The following is a 16,207-nucleotide window of genomic DNA, read 5'->3' on the forward strand; positions in this document are numbered from 1 at the left end:
TACTTCAACTTCAATGTCAGAAATTTTAAATTATAATGAAATTTCTGATGTGACTAAGTTCGCTAGCAAATCCTAGAACATGCTCTTTTTTAATAACCAGGAGCATGGATGCTGAAAAGTGAGAACTGATTGCTTAAGAAATACTACTCCCTCCGATTCATATTGATTGTCGCAGCATTAGTACAAAATTGTACTAAAGCTGCAACAATTAATTTGGATTGGAAGGAGTACTGGCATAACAAGAGAACCAAGCGTTGCCCTGTTGGCTCGCGGTGTGATTGCACACTCTGCCTACCCGCTTCCGAGGCCTAGCCTCGCATTGTCTTCTCTATATATTAAGCCACCAAGTAGTAGGGTGCCTCAGGCTCAGGGTAAGTTTATAACTAGGTACAGTATGGCTGCATATATTTCTCTTAGAAGAATATTGATGTAAAGCTGTCTAATGTGCTGTTTTACATTGTTGTTCAATGTGGAAGTTTGAGCTGATATAAAGAACTCCATGAGGTTACTCGGAACATTCCATTCCACTGAAAGTATATAGTACCATAGATTGATGATGAATGGAAGCAACTAAATTTTAGGATTAACTATGGTCAGCCAAGAACCTAGCTTAGAGCCTTAGCTGTTTGTTCACTCTACAAGCCACAAGATGGATTTAGAGAAGTTATTTCATGAATGTTCTTGTATCCAAATTCAGACGAACTTTAGCCATCCAAGTTCAAGTTCACAGGGTTACAGTAAGAACAAAATATATAAAATATATAAATCGATGTATATATAGCATTACACTCCAAAAATCTTATCGTGTTGTCCAAAAGCAAGATACTTGTTGCCTAACCGAATTCCCTCGTAACAGAACATATATTTTATAAATTAAAAAAATAGCCTAGATGCAATAAATAAAGGATACATATTCCTAGAAGCAGCAATGTGATTATAGCAATCAGATTAAGAGAAGCTCTTGGAATAAAATTATCAAGCATAGGCTGCAAGGAAGAGCAAAATTATCGGTGTTATTTTAGAACTATCAATCATCATTATCCGAACAATTCCCCACATCTGAGAAAAAATAGATGTTGAATTAGAGGAGGAACAAGGGAACGAGAGCAAGCAAGCAATCAACTTCCTGGTCATGCGTTCCTAATTCCTACCCTCTTCAGCCTTCATCCCTCTCACCACGCACACACCGGAAAAATATACACACGCCTACGCTGCGGCCATTATTATTGTATATAAGGAAGGCGGTCGGCTTACTTGGCCATGTACAGGACAGTTACAGAGAGGTAGGTACAGTGGTCTCATTCGTCCCCGATGTACTCGAACTCGTCCTCGCGTAGGTGGACGAAGAGCTTGACCGGCTTGGGCTGCGTGTCAACGGTGAGCTGGAACTCGACCTTGAAGGGGAAGTTGGCGGTGATGCGCTTGCCCTTCCAGACGCCGACGTACTGCTTGATGACGCCCTCCATGCCCTGGATGTCCAGGTCGGGCGCCTTGACGACGTGGTAGACGCGGAGGGGCGCCGTGACGCGCACGCGCCTGCCGACCTTGGGCGCGTGCTCGGCCTCCTCCTCGGCCACGTCGGACGAGGAGGACACGTCGCTGGTGAGGGAGACCCGCGGGCGGGCCGTGCGGAGGCGGGGCGGCGGGCCGAGGCGGCAGCAGCGGGGGGCGGCGGAGGCCGGGGAGGGGAGGCGGCGGAGGAGGAGGACCGAGGAGGCGGAGGTGGAGGGGGGCGCCATGGCCGCGGCGGTCGTTGCCATTGGCGGCGAGCGACTGGGATGTGGGGCGCGTGTGGAGGGGCGGGGCGTCGGGTCGAACAGGTGGTGGGCGCGCGGGAGAGGAGTGCAGGATAGGAGCCCCGGGCAACGAGAGGTGGAGGAACGGATAGATGAGCGAGTGAGGATTGTGCGAGGCGCGAGGGTTGCGTACTGTAATATTTCTGGCGCTTTCTGTTTTTGTTGCATCCGGGCTTCGGAAACGTCCGGAATTTTGTAGCTCTGTCATCGTAAGCTTCCCGGGGCTGTTATCAATCTCAGAAAACGGTGCACCTGATCACGAAATACTCAACAGACAATGAAATGCATAAGCAAAGAATTGTGAAATTCCTGCGGGTGACGCTTTGGCTCCGCACTCAAACAGTAAAAGGAGCATAGGAAGTATAAAAAAATGACTTCGTTTGACAGCATACATGTTCGTGTCTTCTGACTGATTATAAAGTGTCACAAAGAACAGTTTTGCTAAAGCACATAAATGTCATATGTTTTGGATCTGGGAAAAACAAAATCCAGTGCTGTAAAATCATTTTTTAAGCACTATAAACTTGTTTTCTTAGCACAGGTCACAATACTCCCTCTGTAAAGAAATATAAGAGTATTCAGATCACTAAAATAGTCATCTAAACGCTCTTATATTACTTTACGGAGGGAGTACTTGTGTTTTTTTACTCCCTCCGATCCATGTTAATTGTCGCTGCTTTAATACAACTTAATGAAAGGACAAGAATAAATACATGAAAAAAACCCAATATTTTTGGCATTTCTAAAAAAAAGTTGCTCCCAGGAGCTATTTCTAATATATAGAAATTCAGTAAGCTCCGAATGGTTCGTATAATTGTTCCTACAAATCAGGTCTGCTAAGAAATTGTCCTGTCATGTTGGTGTTCACACATCCTGAACGTAATTATCCACAGCAACAAAACACATTGGATATTAAGATTAGATCAAGAAACGGTTTTGCAATTCTACGCCGAAACAAACAGTACCAAAAGGAGAAGTCATTTTGTACACAAAGTGCAAAGAATTTACGTAAGCTTGTGCTAAAACACGAAAAGTATGTGCTTACTGAAATGGCTGACGGCAGATGAACTTTTCATTACGGCACAAAAGGAGTATCATAGAAACCTGAGTGATTCCAGCAGCAACAGCCTACCAAGCATTTCCCAAGGTTCAACTAGAATGGTCCTAGCTTGGCATGCCAACACACATTGTAGCTACACACTAGATACACGACGACTATACGAAACTTTTTCGATAATCTCTGCTGCAGCAGACAGTCTTTAGCATGCAACAGCGGCACAGGATACGTGCCATTGCTTCATTTCACGATGTCAAAGCATTCAGTTATGAGGACTGAAGGCCAGTTTCTGCTTTTGCATCCAAGACCTCACTCTTGGAAGCAGACCGGACTAGTGAAGCTGATGGCAAGGGAGATAACAACTTGGCTGCTGGAACTCTCATAAGATAGATGCGGTTGTTCTCATTCACTGCCTTCTCCAAGTTCTGGTTCATATCTTGTTCTAGCCTGGAAACTGAATCATAAAGGGAAGCGGGAGCTCCCCTGGCAGTTCTCTTGGCATCAACAACTGCATTAACTCCAAACTGTAGTCGAGCTATCTCCTCGCCAATTTCCATCTTCTCATGCAATTCAATAGCATACCGATAGCAAGCTTCTGCATTGAATTGAGCAGCCTTCAACTGGATGTGAGACAACCATGATCTTTCAAAGTGGTTCTGCAGTGGAGGGATAACCAGTGCAGCATACGCTTCTTCATAGTACAAGGCAGCCTGCATAAGGCCAGAGGCAAATATTTTTCTGATGTCAAATATTTTCTGTGCATTTTAACAGAATTATAGTGTTTAATGTTCAGAGATGCAAAATATATGTTCTATTATCTTTGCCACTTCAGCAGCAGAACCTTACGTCAAATCCCTAAGCCCACGAACCTACTGATCCTCCTACTTTAATAGCGTATGGCAAAGATTCTGATTCAGTTCGATGTTTTGCCAATCCAAGAAGAAACATACTCCAGCACTTTTCTCATGGAATGCTGACGGGACATCATGCCAAAAATATCTGCCAGTCATATAATCACACCAATCTTGTACTAAGGTAGGTAATCTAAAATAAGAGAGAAAAATATTGCATGTGCAGTGCAGCCTGTTATGGAACTCTCTTGAAGACACATGTGCACAGAAAAACGAAAAACTGGGCCAGGCCCCAGAAAAAATAGACAATGAGGTGCTTAGGCCTGCTTTGGAACTCACAATTCAGTTTGCAACAACCAGTTTGCTAACAGGTCACCAACCTCTCCCTCCCCCCACAATACCTATAACATGTGATCCTCATCAAGCCACAATGGTAGAACATGTTGGAGTAAGCTAGCAAACCAGACATGAGCAGCACGGGTATGGCGGATCAGTGGCAACCAGAAACAGTTATAAGCTGGCAAAATTTAGGTCTAATATGATCTAAACTTCAATTCAAAAACCGCCTCTAGATTGCACAGAAAATACATGGCGCTTCACCAATCTAGTACTCCCTCTAAAACCACGACAAGAATTATGTAACGGAGGGAGTACTAGAAATTCTAACCAGGTTGATTGGTTTGAACAAATTTAAAAAAAAATCATATTTAGATTTAATAGCTAAGATGGAGGATGAGATGATAAGGCAAGATATGACCTGAGACATGCAAGGTAACATTCCATGACGGTTGTTCTGGTTTTGGGGTCCCTATGAAGCTCTTTCTCAACTTTCTTCGGACTTTAATTTATGTTTTTCTAGTATTCTCTATCTGAAGATGCATATTCTTGTATTCGACAAAAAATGATCTCAAAGCGTAGTACAGCGAATTAATCTGAAACTTAAAACTATATCAGCATGGCAATGATAACATAGAGTACACCGAATTCGTAAGGTGCTAGAGAACATTATAACGATCAAAGTTAGTGAAAGCATTGAACAGAATCAAAACCTTGTGTGTGTGGGAGATAAAGTATGGCTAGGAGAGTTGGATACTGCAATTGGCGTAAACCTTGGATTAGCCTCACAACCTCTACATTGCACCTTCTAATGAAAAATGTCTGACGATGGCAGGGGTGTTTGCTATTTTCTGGTCAGTTTGGAAATTGAGAAATAGTGTGGTGTTTGACAATCTTATTAAAATCGCTGATCCTCACGTTCCTGTTAGTATGATTGTGAGATTTCTTAATGATTGGATTATTCTGCAGGAAAAACAGGGAGATCAAGAAATGCCGAACTCGGGGGCAGGAATGTACGAACTACTAGAAAATGAGGTGTTTCATGCGGTTCATGGATGGAGGATTGGACTGAACAGGATCCAGAAGTGAACTTATTCTCGTCAGGACTTTTGGTTCTCAGCTGTTAGTAGTCTAGTTTTGTTTTTTGTTGGTTCCAGCTGGGGTGATTGAGAGGTAGCGTCTGAACTGCTGCTTGAGATTTCCTGGGTGCTTATCCTGTGATGTTTTGAGGATCCGGCTTGTGGATGCCCAAAGATCATGGAGTTTATCATGTGGGCTCTTGGATATCTTAGCTTATCGGTCGCTTTTTTTGCTTTCTGTTGTAGCTTGTAAAGTAAAGACATTGTGGTTTACGATATACTCCCTCCTAGTTCAACTGAACTAAAACCGAGGGGAAGCTAAGTGGAACCTAGAACAATCGCAGATCGTATGGATGCAATGCCCACTAGGAAAGAAGCACACGGCAGGCAAGGGCAGGCAATTGTTAAACTAAAACCAAGGGGAAGCTAAGTGGAACCTAGAACAATCACAGATCGTATGGATGCAATGCCACTAGGAAAGAAGCACACGGCAAGCAAGGGCAGCCAATCTCACCTGCCTGGCCACCTTGGAGCACGCCGCCGGCGACGTTCCTGCCGCGAGAGCACGCTCGAAGCAGCACTCCTGCGCCTGCGCGAGCATGAGCTGCTCCAGCATCGCCGAGGCCTCCGGGCTCATATCCACCGTCCCCTCCTCCCCCTCCATCATCTGCCCCACCGCACGGAACGCCCCCGCCGCGCGCTGGAACTCCCCGCACGCCTCCTTGACCCCTCCCTCCGCCGCCCGGTCCACGGCCGCCGCGATCCTCGAGGAGGCCGCGCCGACGTTGAACACGACGGCGGCCTTCTCGAATCGGAGGGACGCGGAGGTGTGCTTGAGGTTGGGCCTGAAGGCGTCGTGCCAGGTGAAGGCTAGGTTGTCGTCGAAGGCGCAGGGGTCGTCGCGCGCGGAGGAGAGGAGGCGGTGGTAGCGGAGGAGGAGGGCGCGGCTGGAGGAGGGGGGCTGGGTTTGAGAGTTTGGGGCAGAGAGGGAGGCGCGGGCGTCGCGGAGATCGGTGAAGACGGGGGAGTTGAAGAAGTGGCGGTCGCGAAAGAGCTCGGCGGCGGCCGTCTTCTTCTCCGGGACGGAGAGCATCGGGGGGAGCGGCCGCGACATAGATGGCGATGAGGAAGGGTACACGAAAAGGGACGACTTCCTCAGTTTTCCCCAGGTTTTCACAGTACTACTAGATGCGAATGTTTCTTCAATTCGAATTTGCTGTCGCTAGATTTACAGAGATCTTTTTGTTCCGGGAATGTCTAAGCATCAAATCAAACGTTTCTTATGACAAATTATGATGCCCTGAGGATGGCAATTTTCTTTAGCAAACACGGCAAATCCTCGCAACAACATACTAATTTGTTATCTTGGACATTCAATTTGACATGCTCAAAAATCCGACGTTTGATTTGTAGCGAAATCCTTCTTCAGGTGCTAGTCCAAATAAACTTCAAACTGTCTTGGACTCATGCATTTGACGAGGTGAACCTCGTGTCATGTCCAAACTAAGGGAAGTGGTTCAGAGAGGAAATCTTGTTGAAATGGTTGTGAGACAGTGTTAGCGATGATAATTATTTAAACCTTTTGTCGGAGTATTTTTCGACGGATCCCTCGATAAGGCATCCGACGAGACTAATGGATTGGATGGCAACAAGGGGTATAGTTTACCTAGGTTCAGGCCATTGATAGAAAAGGTGATACGCTACTCATGCTCGTGTATATTGATTGTATAGGGGTTACAAAAATCAAGGATTAAGGCAAAAGCTCTATGGTTTTAATGTTGTTTATTCGACTAGGCTGGCCCCGGAATATATGGGTACCAAAGTCTAGGGTTACATGATCTAAGTCAGTAAGGAGGAGTCCTCCGGACACCGGTTGCCTTGTCTTGTACTCCAAGTCTTTCGAGGCCACCACGTTGTAGGGCCATAGGGGGGTTGATTGGCCCATGACATAAACGACCTAGGGGCCCCCAGATCGTCCTAGTCAGGACGACTTCTGTAAGGTGGTGCACCCCTGTGTCGTAACACCGTCAGTAGCCTTCGAACTGGTCTTCGAATCTAGCTGCTTCTTGGTCGGGGTCGATCTGCTGGAGCCGGCCTGTGCAAGTAATAACCCACAAGTATCAGCAAGCTTGTCGAAACCGGTTCATGAAGCTCACTTAGTCCTAAACTGTTGATGTAGATAGCTGATCTCCATGATGAAGCCATCCCATGAAGGCGGCTCCTGCACGTCGGTTTCCGGCATGGTGCTTATGAAAATGTTGAAATCACAAAGCCTTGATTGTGAGGGGACCAGACCAGGATCTGACGTTGTCGATCAAACTGGGCCACCTTAATCATGCAGAACGTCAACCAAAGCATCGTGTGTGAAGGGTCGAGGGCCTTGACAGTACATAAAACCGTCAATACCCTCAGTAGGGTGGCAAATGCGACCGGAAGTGGTAGAACGGAGTTCACACGAGGAAGTTACCCAGGTTCGGGCCGTCATGGCGAAGTAATCCCCTCCGCCGTGCTTTGGATTTGTATTAATGGTGAGGCACCTCGTGCAAGGGGGTTACAAGGATGTGGATGTAATAGCTTCCGAGGGTACGGTTCTACGGGAGTAGATTGGAATAACTATCATCCCTAGCTCTGACATATATAGACAGCGGAGGCTAAGATTTACACGGGGATCTAATCGACCTCGCGCCTCTGCCATCTTGGCTTGCACGCCAAGACGGCCCTCCGGTCTCTATCAGAACCCCGGGCTCCCCTTGTTATTGGGCCTTCATCCAGTCTTCTGGGCCCCGAGGCAGGCCTGCTGCCAGGCTTCCCATCAAGAGGTCATGCTTGCTCTTCCATAGGAGTGGTTTGGCAACCCCCAACTGTAAGGGTCACTACTACAGGATGCTGCTAACGCGACACTACAATGAGAGACCCTTTGACGAAACTGTGTGCGATGTAATAATCGCAAACGGTGATGTAAAAAACCGTCAAAAAATATGCAAAATATTTGCGATGGCGGATACATCAAGCACGGTTCAGATTTTAGTTGCGTGCGCGATGCGGGGCATACGGTTCAGTTCAATGAAATTTTTGCGATGAGGCAGAAGAACAGAAACGGGCAGCCAGATGAAAGGTGTGTGCGATATACGGCATACGGTTCACTCGAATGAACTGTTTGTGATTAGGTGGAACAAACGAAATGGTCAGCTAGATCAAGGTGTGTGCGATAGAGGGCAAACAGTTCACTCGGATGAACTGTTTGCGTTGAGCCAAGATAACAGAAACGGTTCAATTTAATAAGATGTGTGTGATATGCGGCAAACAGGTCTGTAATCAAAAATGTGTGCGAAGACCGATAATAACACAGACGATTGCTGCTAATAAGGTGTGTGTGTTGTGCGTTGGGATTGCATACAGAACAACATATATATGACATGGTTGGGATTGCATACAGAACAACATATATACACACACACACACACTTATAAAGGACATGGTTGCATAACCAAATTTAATATCCAATTACATAGGTGGATACTACACACATACATGACATTTGCACACACCAAAGTAAACTATTACATACATAATTACATATGTGGCTACTACACACATGACATTTCCACACATCAAAGTCAACTATATATTACATGCATAATTAACTAGGATAAACGATCATCTAATCATCATCTACTTCTTGTGACGCTTGCCGCTACTGCTCTGCTTGTGGCTCGATCCGGCCTCATCGATTTTGGTAACGAGACACTTTCTCATGTCAACGATCCGCCTGTGCAACTCATAGCATGTGTACACGCTCTTGGCCGCGAACCTGAGGTAAGGTTCATCCAGTTGCCGCATCCAGGCCCCGTGCCAGGATACGGGACTTGTTCTCTTGGCATCCTGCTTCATCTTTTCGTAGTAGGGGTCGATGATGGCCGAGGCGAGTTTAACCAGGGAGTCCTTCTTCGTGCTGCCCCAAACCCTGTAGTGCTCACGGATTTTGACAAGGTTCTTGCAGGACAAGCCCGTAACTCTGAGCGATTTTACATCGTCGGGGGTTTCCACTATAGCGAACTTGTAGTCGGTGTTGTTGACAAACCTGGCGAAACGGTCGCCAGGCTCTGTGGCCATGCAGTAGTGGTAGATGAGGACATGATGGCGCACGCACAACTGGGCGACGACAACCTTCTGATCTTTGCCGGGAAGAGCAGCGGTGTACTGGAGGTCGATGCCGACCACCTTGTACTTGTCTCCAGCAAGCAACTGCTCCACGGTGTTGATGTAGTCCTCCACCACGGCCGGGTCGATGGTGTACACCACCGTGAGATCCATCTCCCTCGCGTGGGTCTCAACTTTATGCTCGTCGAACTCCATTGGAGTGCCGCTAGATATCCTCTCTATATGTGTCGTCGTGGGTGTGCTTGTTGTGTTGTGGGGCGGGATCGAAAGGTTGATGAGACTAAGGTTATAATGGCCGCGGGAATTAATGGGGAAGCCGGACGGACTAGAATATCCGCACGCCCGGATGGCAGTTCTAATTTGCAGCGCGTAACTCCATCATGCCGCACGTAACTGCATCGTGGCGACGCGCACGGCACAACCGCATGCATATGGGCCCCCAACGTGATCGTGCGCAGGCCCCAACCGCTGGCAGAGTGCGCGCGCAGGGACGCGAGCAGAGCGCTCCGCGGTGCCTCAACGTCGAGCAACCATATATATGCATATAGCAGTTGAACACGCAAGGAAAAGCTGTCCACAAGCTGAGCGCGTGGAGGTACGCGAGCAGAGCGTGCCGACGGACAGCAGAGCTCGCCGACGGATCCGAGCAGAGCGCGCCGCAGTGCCTAACGGCGAGCACAGCGCGCCGAGGGACGCGAGCAGAGGCCGGCACAGTGATACGTGGCAAATAAGACGAACTGTGCGAGCGATGGTGGAGACATCAAGCACGAATCAGATTAGAGTTGCGTGTGCGATACATGGCATACAATTGATCCATCCGAGATGTTTGTGATGGATTAGCCGTGTGTGTTGTGGGAAAATGCTTGCTGGTATATAACCATTTGCGATTGATGAATTCATCACCGACGGGTTACCTAGTGTGGTCCGTGTGCGATGTGATATGCTCTGTCTGTAGAACACCTATGCTCTGTGTCGTGGTTTTGTCATGGCAGATGTCCTAGAGAAAGGACTTAGTCGTGGAGCCATCGCTACGGGTTAGCTTAAAGGGATTAAAGCGGACAAGGGACGCAAGAGAGTTTTATACTAGTTCGGCCCCTTACGATGAAGGTAAAAGCCTACGTCTAGTTGTGATGGAATTGATGGGGTTTCGATGACCAGGGAGCGAATACGCTTTGCCTGAGTCTCGAGTTGTTGCCTGTTGTCCTTGAACCACCGCCGGGTCGTCCCCTTATATACATGGGTTGACGCCCGTCTGTTTACAGACTCCAAGGCCGGCTCATAATCGTGTCCGGCTCGGTCCCTGCTACTTCTATCTTACAACACAAGTTTACATCTCAATGCCGGTTTATGTCTACAGGCCTTAAACCGGCTTTGGGCCCTGGGCCTTCATGAAGCGTCACCGTCTATCTTCATGGGCTTCAGATACAGATGAACTACTTATGAAGTTAACTCAGCCTCTCCTGGCCGGTTTACGCCCAGTGGTAATATCCCCAACATTAGGCCCCAGATTGATTTGAACTGGTTCATGTCAATCCTCAATACTTAAGAAAATTTCTTCTTCAACATCTTCACACAATCTTGTAAACCGCCATGACATCATTTTCTAGGATCATGGTAAACCGTCGTGACGTCACCTGTCATTAATGAGCCTCCGACAATCGAGGCGACAGCATCACCTCATATCAAAAAATCCGGCTCCTCGATTTTCGCATTTGTCGTTTATCTCCCTTATAAATAGGGCCAGGGGGTCTTTCCATTTTTCCCCTCGTGCCTCTTCGCTTCATCTTCATCCTCGCGACGCCCGACCCTTCGACCTCGGCTGCCGCCGTCAACCTTCGACTGCTGCACCAACTTTGGCCGATGCATCGACCTGAACGTACCAGAGCTCCTCTGCGCGCCGCCGCTGTTCAACAGCATCTGTAAGTCTCCCCTTTCTCTTACCATAGATCTGCACTTTAGGGTTTCTGTCGTTCATCGCCGCCCTTCTTTTTCCTTATTTATATCCATGGATTAGATCTAAAAACCACGTAGATCTCGTGCGGTAGTAGTTTAAGCCACATAGATCTCACGCGGTAGTAGTTTCAACACTTGTTTGATATCCAACTCATCTGAGCTTGGTGAACTTTTAGTACGCTGGAATTTAGGTCAGAATATATTTTGTTTTCCTACGCGCGGTAGATCTGAAATTACCATAGCCAGATGTGAAACTTGTTTCTTCCTTCACTTACACACCTTGAATACCAGATTGGCCGGTTTAACTTCACAGAAAAAATGATGACCCGGTAGATACCATTAGTCCCCTGTTGAACCGTCAATGCATTATACCGTTCCATTGTCAGACTCCGGTTTATGAATAACCAAATCCGGTTTACCAATATGCTTGTATCCTCATACCGCTGTATAGTTGTCCACTGTAAATCTTAAACCGGTAATAATCCTTTTTCAGATTTTCCTTGTCATGGGTAAACAAGTCTATGAGTGCAATTGGGCTCCCTCTCGAGTAACCGAGGAGCAGTTAAACAACCTCGTTAAAACGGGCGCTTTAGCCAAGAAAGATGTCATCCACTGGAGGGTTCCTGGCTCAGAAAATCCTCCTACACCCAAGGATGGAGAGGTAGTCGTGTTTGCTGATCATCTCGGACGAGGTTTTAGCCCTCCCGGTTCAAAAAAATTCTGAGATGTGCTAGCCAATTTTCAGCTGCGCCCTCAAGACATCAGTCCCAACTCTGTTACCAACATCTGCCACTTCCAAGTATTCTGTGAAGTTTATCTGCAAGAGGAACCTACAGTCGAACTGTTTAGGGATTTCTTTCACTTAAACCGTCGCACCGAGTTCTCAGATGGACCCAATACGGAACTGGGCGGAATGGCGGTTCGGAAGAGGAAAGAAGTCACCTTCCCCCATCCCAAACTCCATAGTCACCCAAAGAGTGGAACCAAACTTGGTTTTACTGCATGGATACCTCTCCATCTGACGAATACCCCCTGCCGGGTTACCGCCCTGAGCGCCTGAGCAACACACACCCGTTTCCTTAGAGGTTGACAGCAAGAGAACGGGCCAACTATGCTCCCCAACTTTCAAAGCTTAGAGCCTTCATGACGAACGGTTTGACAGGAGTTGATCTTGCTCGTTGCTGGATAAGCTGGAGCATTCTGCCCTTAAGCCGGCGCCCCGGTTTGATGTGTGAATATACGGGGAGTTTGAAGGATGCTCAGCGGCATATTGACATTCAGCTTACAGATGAAGAAGTCACTGAGGCTGTAAAGAAAATACTGAATGAACCGGAGGCCGTCTATGCCCAAACCGGACTACTCCCTTTCTGCACCTTCAACAAACCACCAGCTGTAAGAATCATACAATCCTTTGTATCTGAATTTGCTTCTGTCTAAATATTCTCTGAAAGTGTGATTATTTTTTGACAGGGTGATGATCCATTCTGGAACAAGAAACCATCACAAGACAAACCAGCGAAGCCGCAAGACAAACCAGTCAAGCCAGTTCGTCCAAAGACCAAGGTTGTTAAGAAACCTGCCAAAAGAAGGACTACCGCATCCTCCGATCTACCAGCTGATGACAATGTGCGTAATCCGGAACCAGAGGTAGAACTTGACTCTCTTGGTTCATTTTTCCTACATCTCATTGACAATGACTATTATCAGGACGACGCTGAAGGTAGTCACGCTGAGGACGTAGAGGTAACCATTCTTTCCTCCGATTCAGATCCTCTGCCAACACCAAAAATCCGTCAAGCAAACCGGGAAGTAAAATTTTCTCACCCTCTTGCTTACTTGGACCCAAACTTTCTTTTGAAGACGCTGCAGCACGAAGCTCGCCGTACAACCCGGCACAACGGCTAGGTAGTTACCTCCGCCAGTTTACCGAACAGTCCGGTTCGGAAACGCCGATCAGAGGTCTCTTATCCCATTGATACTTCATGCCCAAAAACAGGTTGTTTTCGCCACCCTCTTAACCCATCTGATTCAAATTATTAGGGTACTTCTCACTCATCCTCTGGCGAGTCATCGGCCACACAGCTTCCACCCCTCAAAACAGTTCCTGGGTGAGCTATGCACATGTCTTTACTCTTGATGTGTTTTACATACTGTACTGATCCTTATGTCTATCTTTTCTCAGTGCCAAGCCAAGACCTAGCAAGAAAGCTCGGTTAAACAAACCGGCTGATGATAATGTGGCTGCTGAACCGGAAACAACTCCTGAGGCAGAAGAAACCGATGTTGACGCCATGCTTCACGATCCGCCGCCTCAAGACCATGACTTCCTTGCTGAACAAGTGCAAGTTGACACTACCAGCTATGCAGACCGGCCAGCCAGCCCTGTCCGAACTGATGACAAACCGGTCAGTCCAGTTAAGGACACTGATAAACCGCCAACTCCGGTGAGGGCTGCTGATGAAGAAGATGATGATATTATGATTACTGGCACTGGCCACACCACTCCTGGCAATCCTGTAGCTTTGTCAAAGCATACTGCCAAGGATGATTTCTCTGCTATCGGCAAAGGCAAATGGAATGCCGATTTATCAAGCTACGCCCATCTCAATGCTCAAGACATTCACTCTGGCTTCTTGAACCGTCCGTATACCAGCCGTGATTATGAAGCTAGTTTGGTAAACTTGATGAAGGAGCGATATGAGGTAACTACCATTTTTCTCTTTTGTCCAATTGTAGTTTATCAATTCCTAGTAGCCCCTAAGTGACGGTTTATGATACCGATCTAAACCGGGACATTTGTCATAACTTATCTTTGCATATTTAGCCTCCAGGGACCGGATTACCGCGTTAAGATGAACCGGTTTATTTAAAATTTGTCATACTGCTCTTTCACCGGTATAGCCCCCAAGGGCCGGTTTAACTTTATAAAGATGAACCGGGACTGTAGAAGAGCTCCCATACCAACAACTTTTTGAGCAAACACACGTTAGCCCCCAAGTGCCAAGATTAATACTTGTATTGTGCTTGGGACTTGTAGAAATTTCTGATCAAGAGCAAACATGCATTAGCCCCCAAGTATCAAGGGCATAACTTGTTATGGGCTTGGTACTTCCAATATGTAATGTCAACTCATGATACATATGTCCCTTTACAGGCGGAGCTGAGCAAGAAGGAACACCAAGCCACTGATCTGCAAGAGAACATCAAAACCCAGCAAGCTGAAGCCTCCAAAGCGAAGGAAGAGTTGACCCGCGCTCTAGGCGCTATGGAGAAACTGAAAAAGGGCTTCAACAAAGAGCGGGCGGATTGGGAGACTGAAAAAGCCGCTTTGATAAAAAGGGCTGAAAACGCAGAAGCCACTCTTAAACCGGTGGTTGACGAGCTGATTGGTGTAAAGCGGCAAGTGCATGCTATGACCGCTGCTGTGTTTGGTAAGCATCCTTCCTTTATGCTTTCAACATATCCTCCCATGTGTTGCCGGTTTACTGATGTTTGTAATGATACAGGAACTCGCATTAGCCATCTGGGCTCTGATGTGCAGAAGAAGTTGAAAGCTGCCTACACGCTGATAGAGCAACTGTATACCGGCGCACAACGGATTATCTGCACCGCTTCTCACAATAAGCCGCCCCCGACGTTGATCAAGGATACCTTAGCCATGCTACCTATGTTGCCTGCCCGGATAGAAGAGCTGAAGAGGTCTGCTGCAAGGGCTGGCGCTCTGACCGCACTAACCCGGGCAAAAGCATGGGTGCCTGATCTTGATCCGACGGACGTGGCTAAAGGCTACCCAAGCTTAAAAGAAGACGGGTCAGAGTTTGGCACTGAAGATCTCCGCGCCATAAACCGGGAAGTACGTTCACTGGCTTGTCAACTTGCTGAAGAGGCTGATCTTTCATTTTACCAGGCGAGCTATGATACTAATAACAAGCGGGTTGCTGCACCAACTCCTGAGGCTCAAAACCCGATCCCTCCAATCCGTAAGCACACTTATGCCCCTGACATTGAACCGTCCACCCTTCTAAGCGACGAAGCTGTTTTCCAAGCTTTAACCGGGATCGACTGGACAACTGTTGACTTCCAGCCGCTGGGTAGAGACGAAGAAGATGAACCGGTGCAAGATGATCCGCAGCCGTCAGGTCAAGCTGCTCAGCGATCATTACCCGGGGGCCGGTTTAATCTTCCATACTGCAATGTTTATTGAGAAACAATTATTCTTTTGGGCACTGAAACGCCTTGTAATAGGCTAGTTAAACACTTGGTCTGTTATGCCTTCGTGCATATTTAGCTGCAACTGATGCATGTTAATCCGCCATGCTTGAGATATGATGTTCATAATCCATAGCTATTTATTCCAGTTGTTCCTGCAGATAAAAAGCTTAAAGTGCCCTGGTAGTTTACCACCGAGCGGGTCATGATACCCAACTATATATATGACCAAGGTTGTTTAAGATAACCAAACATGGAAATATATGATACATGCGACCTTTAGGCATAGTGTTGGCTGACTAACCTTGTAATGAGGGTAATAACCTTAATCCGGAGTAAAAGTATCTCCTATTATATAATGCCGGTTTACAACAAAAACCGTTTCGGGTTGTGATAAACACTGGTTTATTCCATACTGGTGACTATGAGTCAAAACCAGACCGGGCTGATAGTCTCCGGATTATAACTTGGTCATGTACTGACAACTTGTAGTTGACAGCCTAACCGGGTTGATAAACACTGATTTGAAAACATCACAAATCTTAGCAAAAGAAAAAGAAACTTAGCAAAAGGCAAATAAAACCGTTGTAGTCGAGGCTTTTCACGGGCTGCCAGGCCCCAAATTTGATCAAGAGGTGTTGCTATGGTTCGGGTTCGACCAAGCCCCCAAGTGATGCTTTGGCATTACGCCGATCAAGAGGTGTTGCTATGGTTCGGGTTCGACCAAGCCCCCAAGTGATGCAGTGGCATTGCACCGATCAAGAG

General features: G+C 47.1%; 2 protein-coding genes across 2 annotated transcripts; both read right to left on the minus strand.

Moving 5' to 3' along the window:
• Positions 1-1,016: 1,016 nt before the first annotated feature.
• LOC109782323 (ferredoxin-thioredoxin reductase, variable chain) lies at positions 1,017-1,760 on the minus strand. Its single transcript, XM_020340929.2, has one exon. It carries the CDS (start codon positions 1,758-1,760, stop codon positions 1,299-1,301), a length of 462 nt encoding a protein of 153 aa, XP_020196518.1. The 3' UTR covers positions 1,017-1,298.
• A 1,090-nt stretch (positions 1,761-2,850) lies between these two features.
• Positions 2,851-6,291, minus strand: LOC109782322 (vacuolar-sorting protein BRO1). Its single transcript, XM_020340928.3, has 2 exons — positions 5,634-6,291; positions 2,851-3,563 (listed from the first exon to the last, which is right to left on the minus strand). Exons 1-2 carry the CDS (start codon positions 6,231-6,233, stop codon positions 3,120-3,122), a joined length of 1,044 nt encoding a protein of 347 aa, XP_020196517.1. The 5' UTR covers positions 6,234-6,291; the 3' UTR covers positions 2,851-3,119.
• Positions 6,292-16,207: the final 9,916 nt, after the last annotated feature.

This window comes from Aegilops tauschii, chromosome 6, assembly GCF_002575655.3.
Source record: "Aegilops tauschii subsp. strangulata cultivar AL8/78 chromosome 6, Aet v6.0, whole genome shotgun sequence".
Classification (NCBI taxonomy): domain Eukaryota; kingdom Viridiplantae; phylum Streptophyta; class Magnoliopsida; order Poales; family Poaceae; genus Aegilops; species Aegilops tauschii.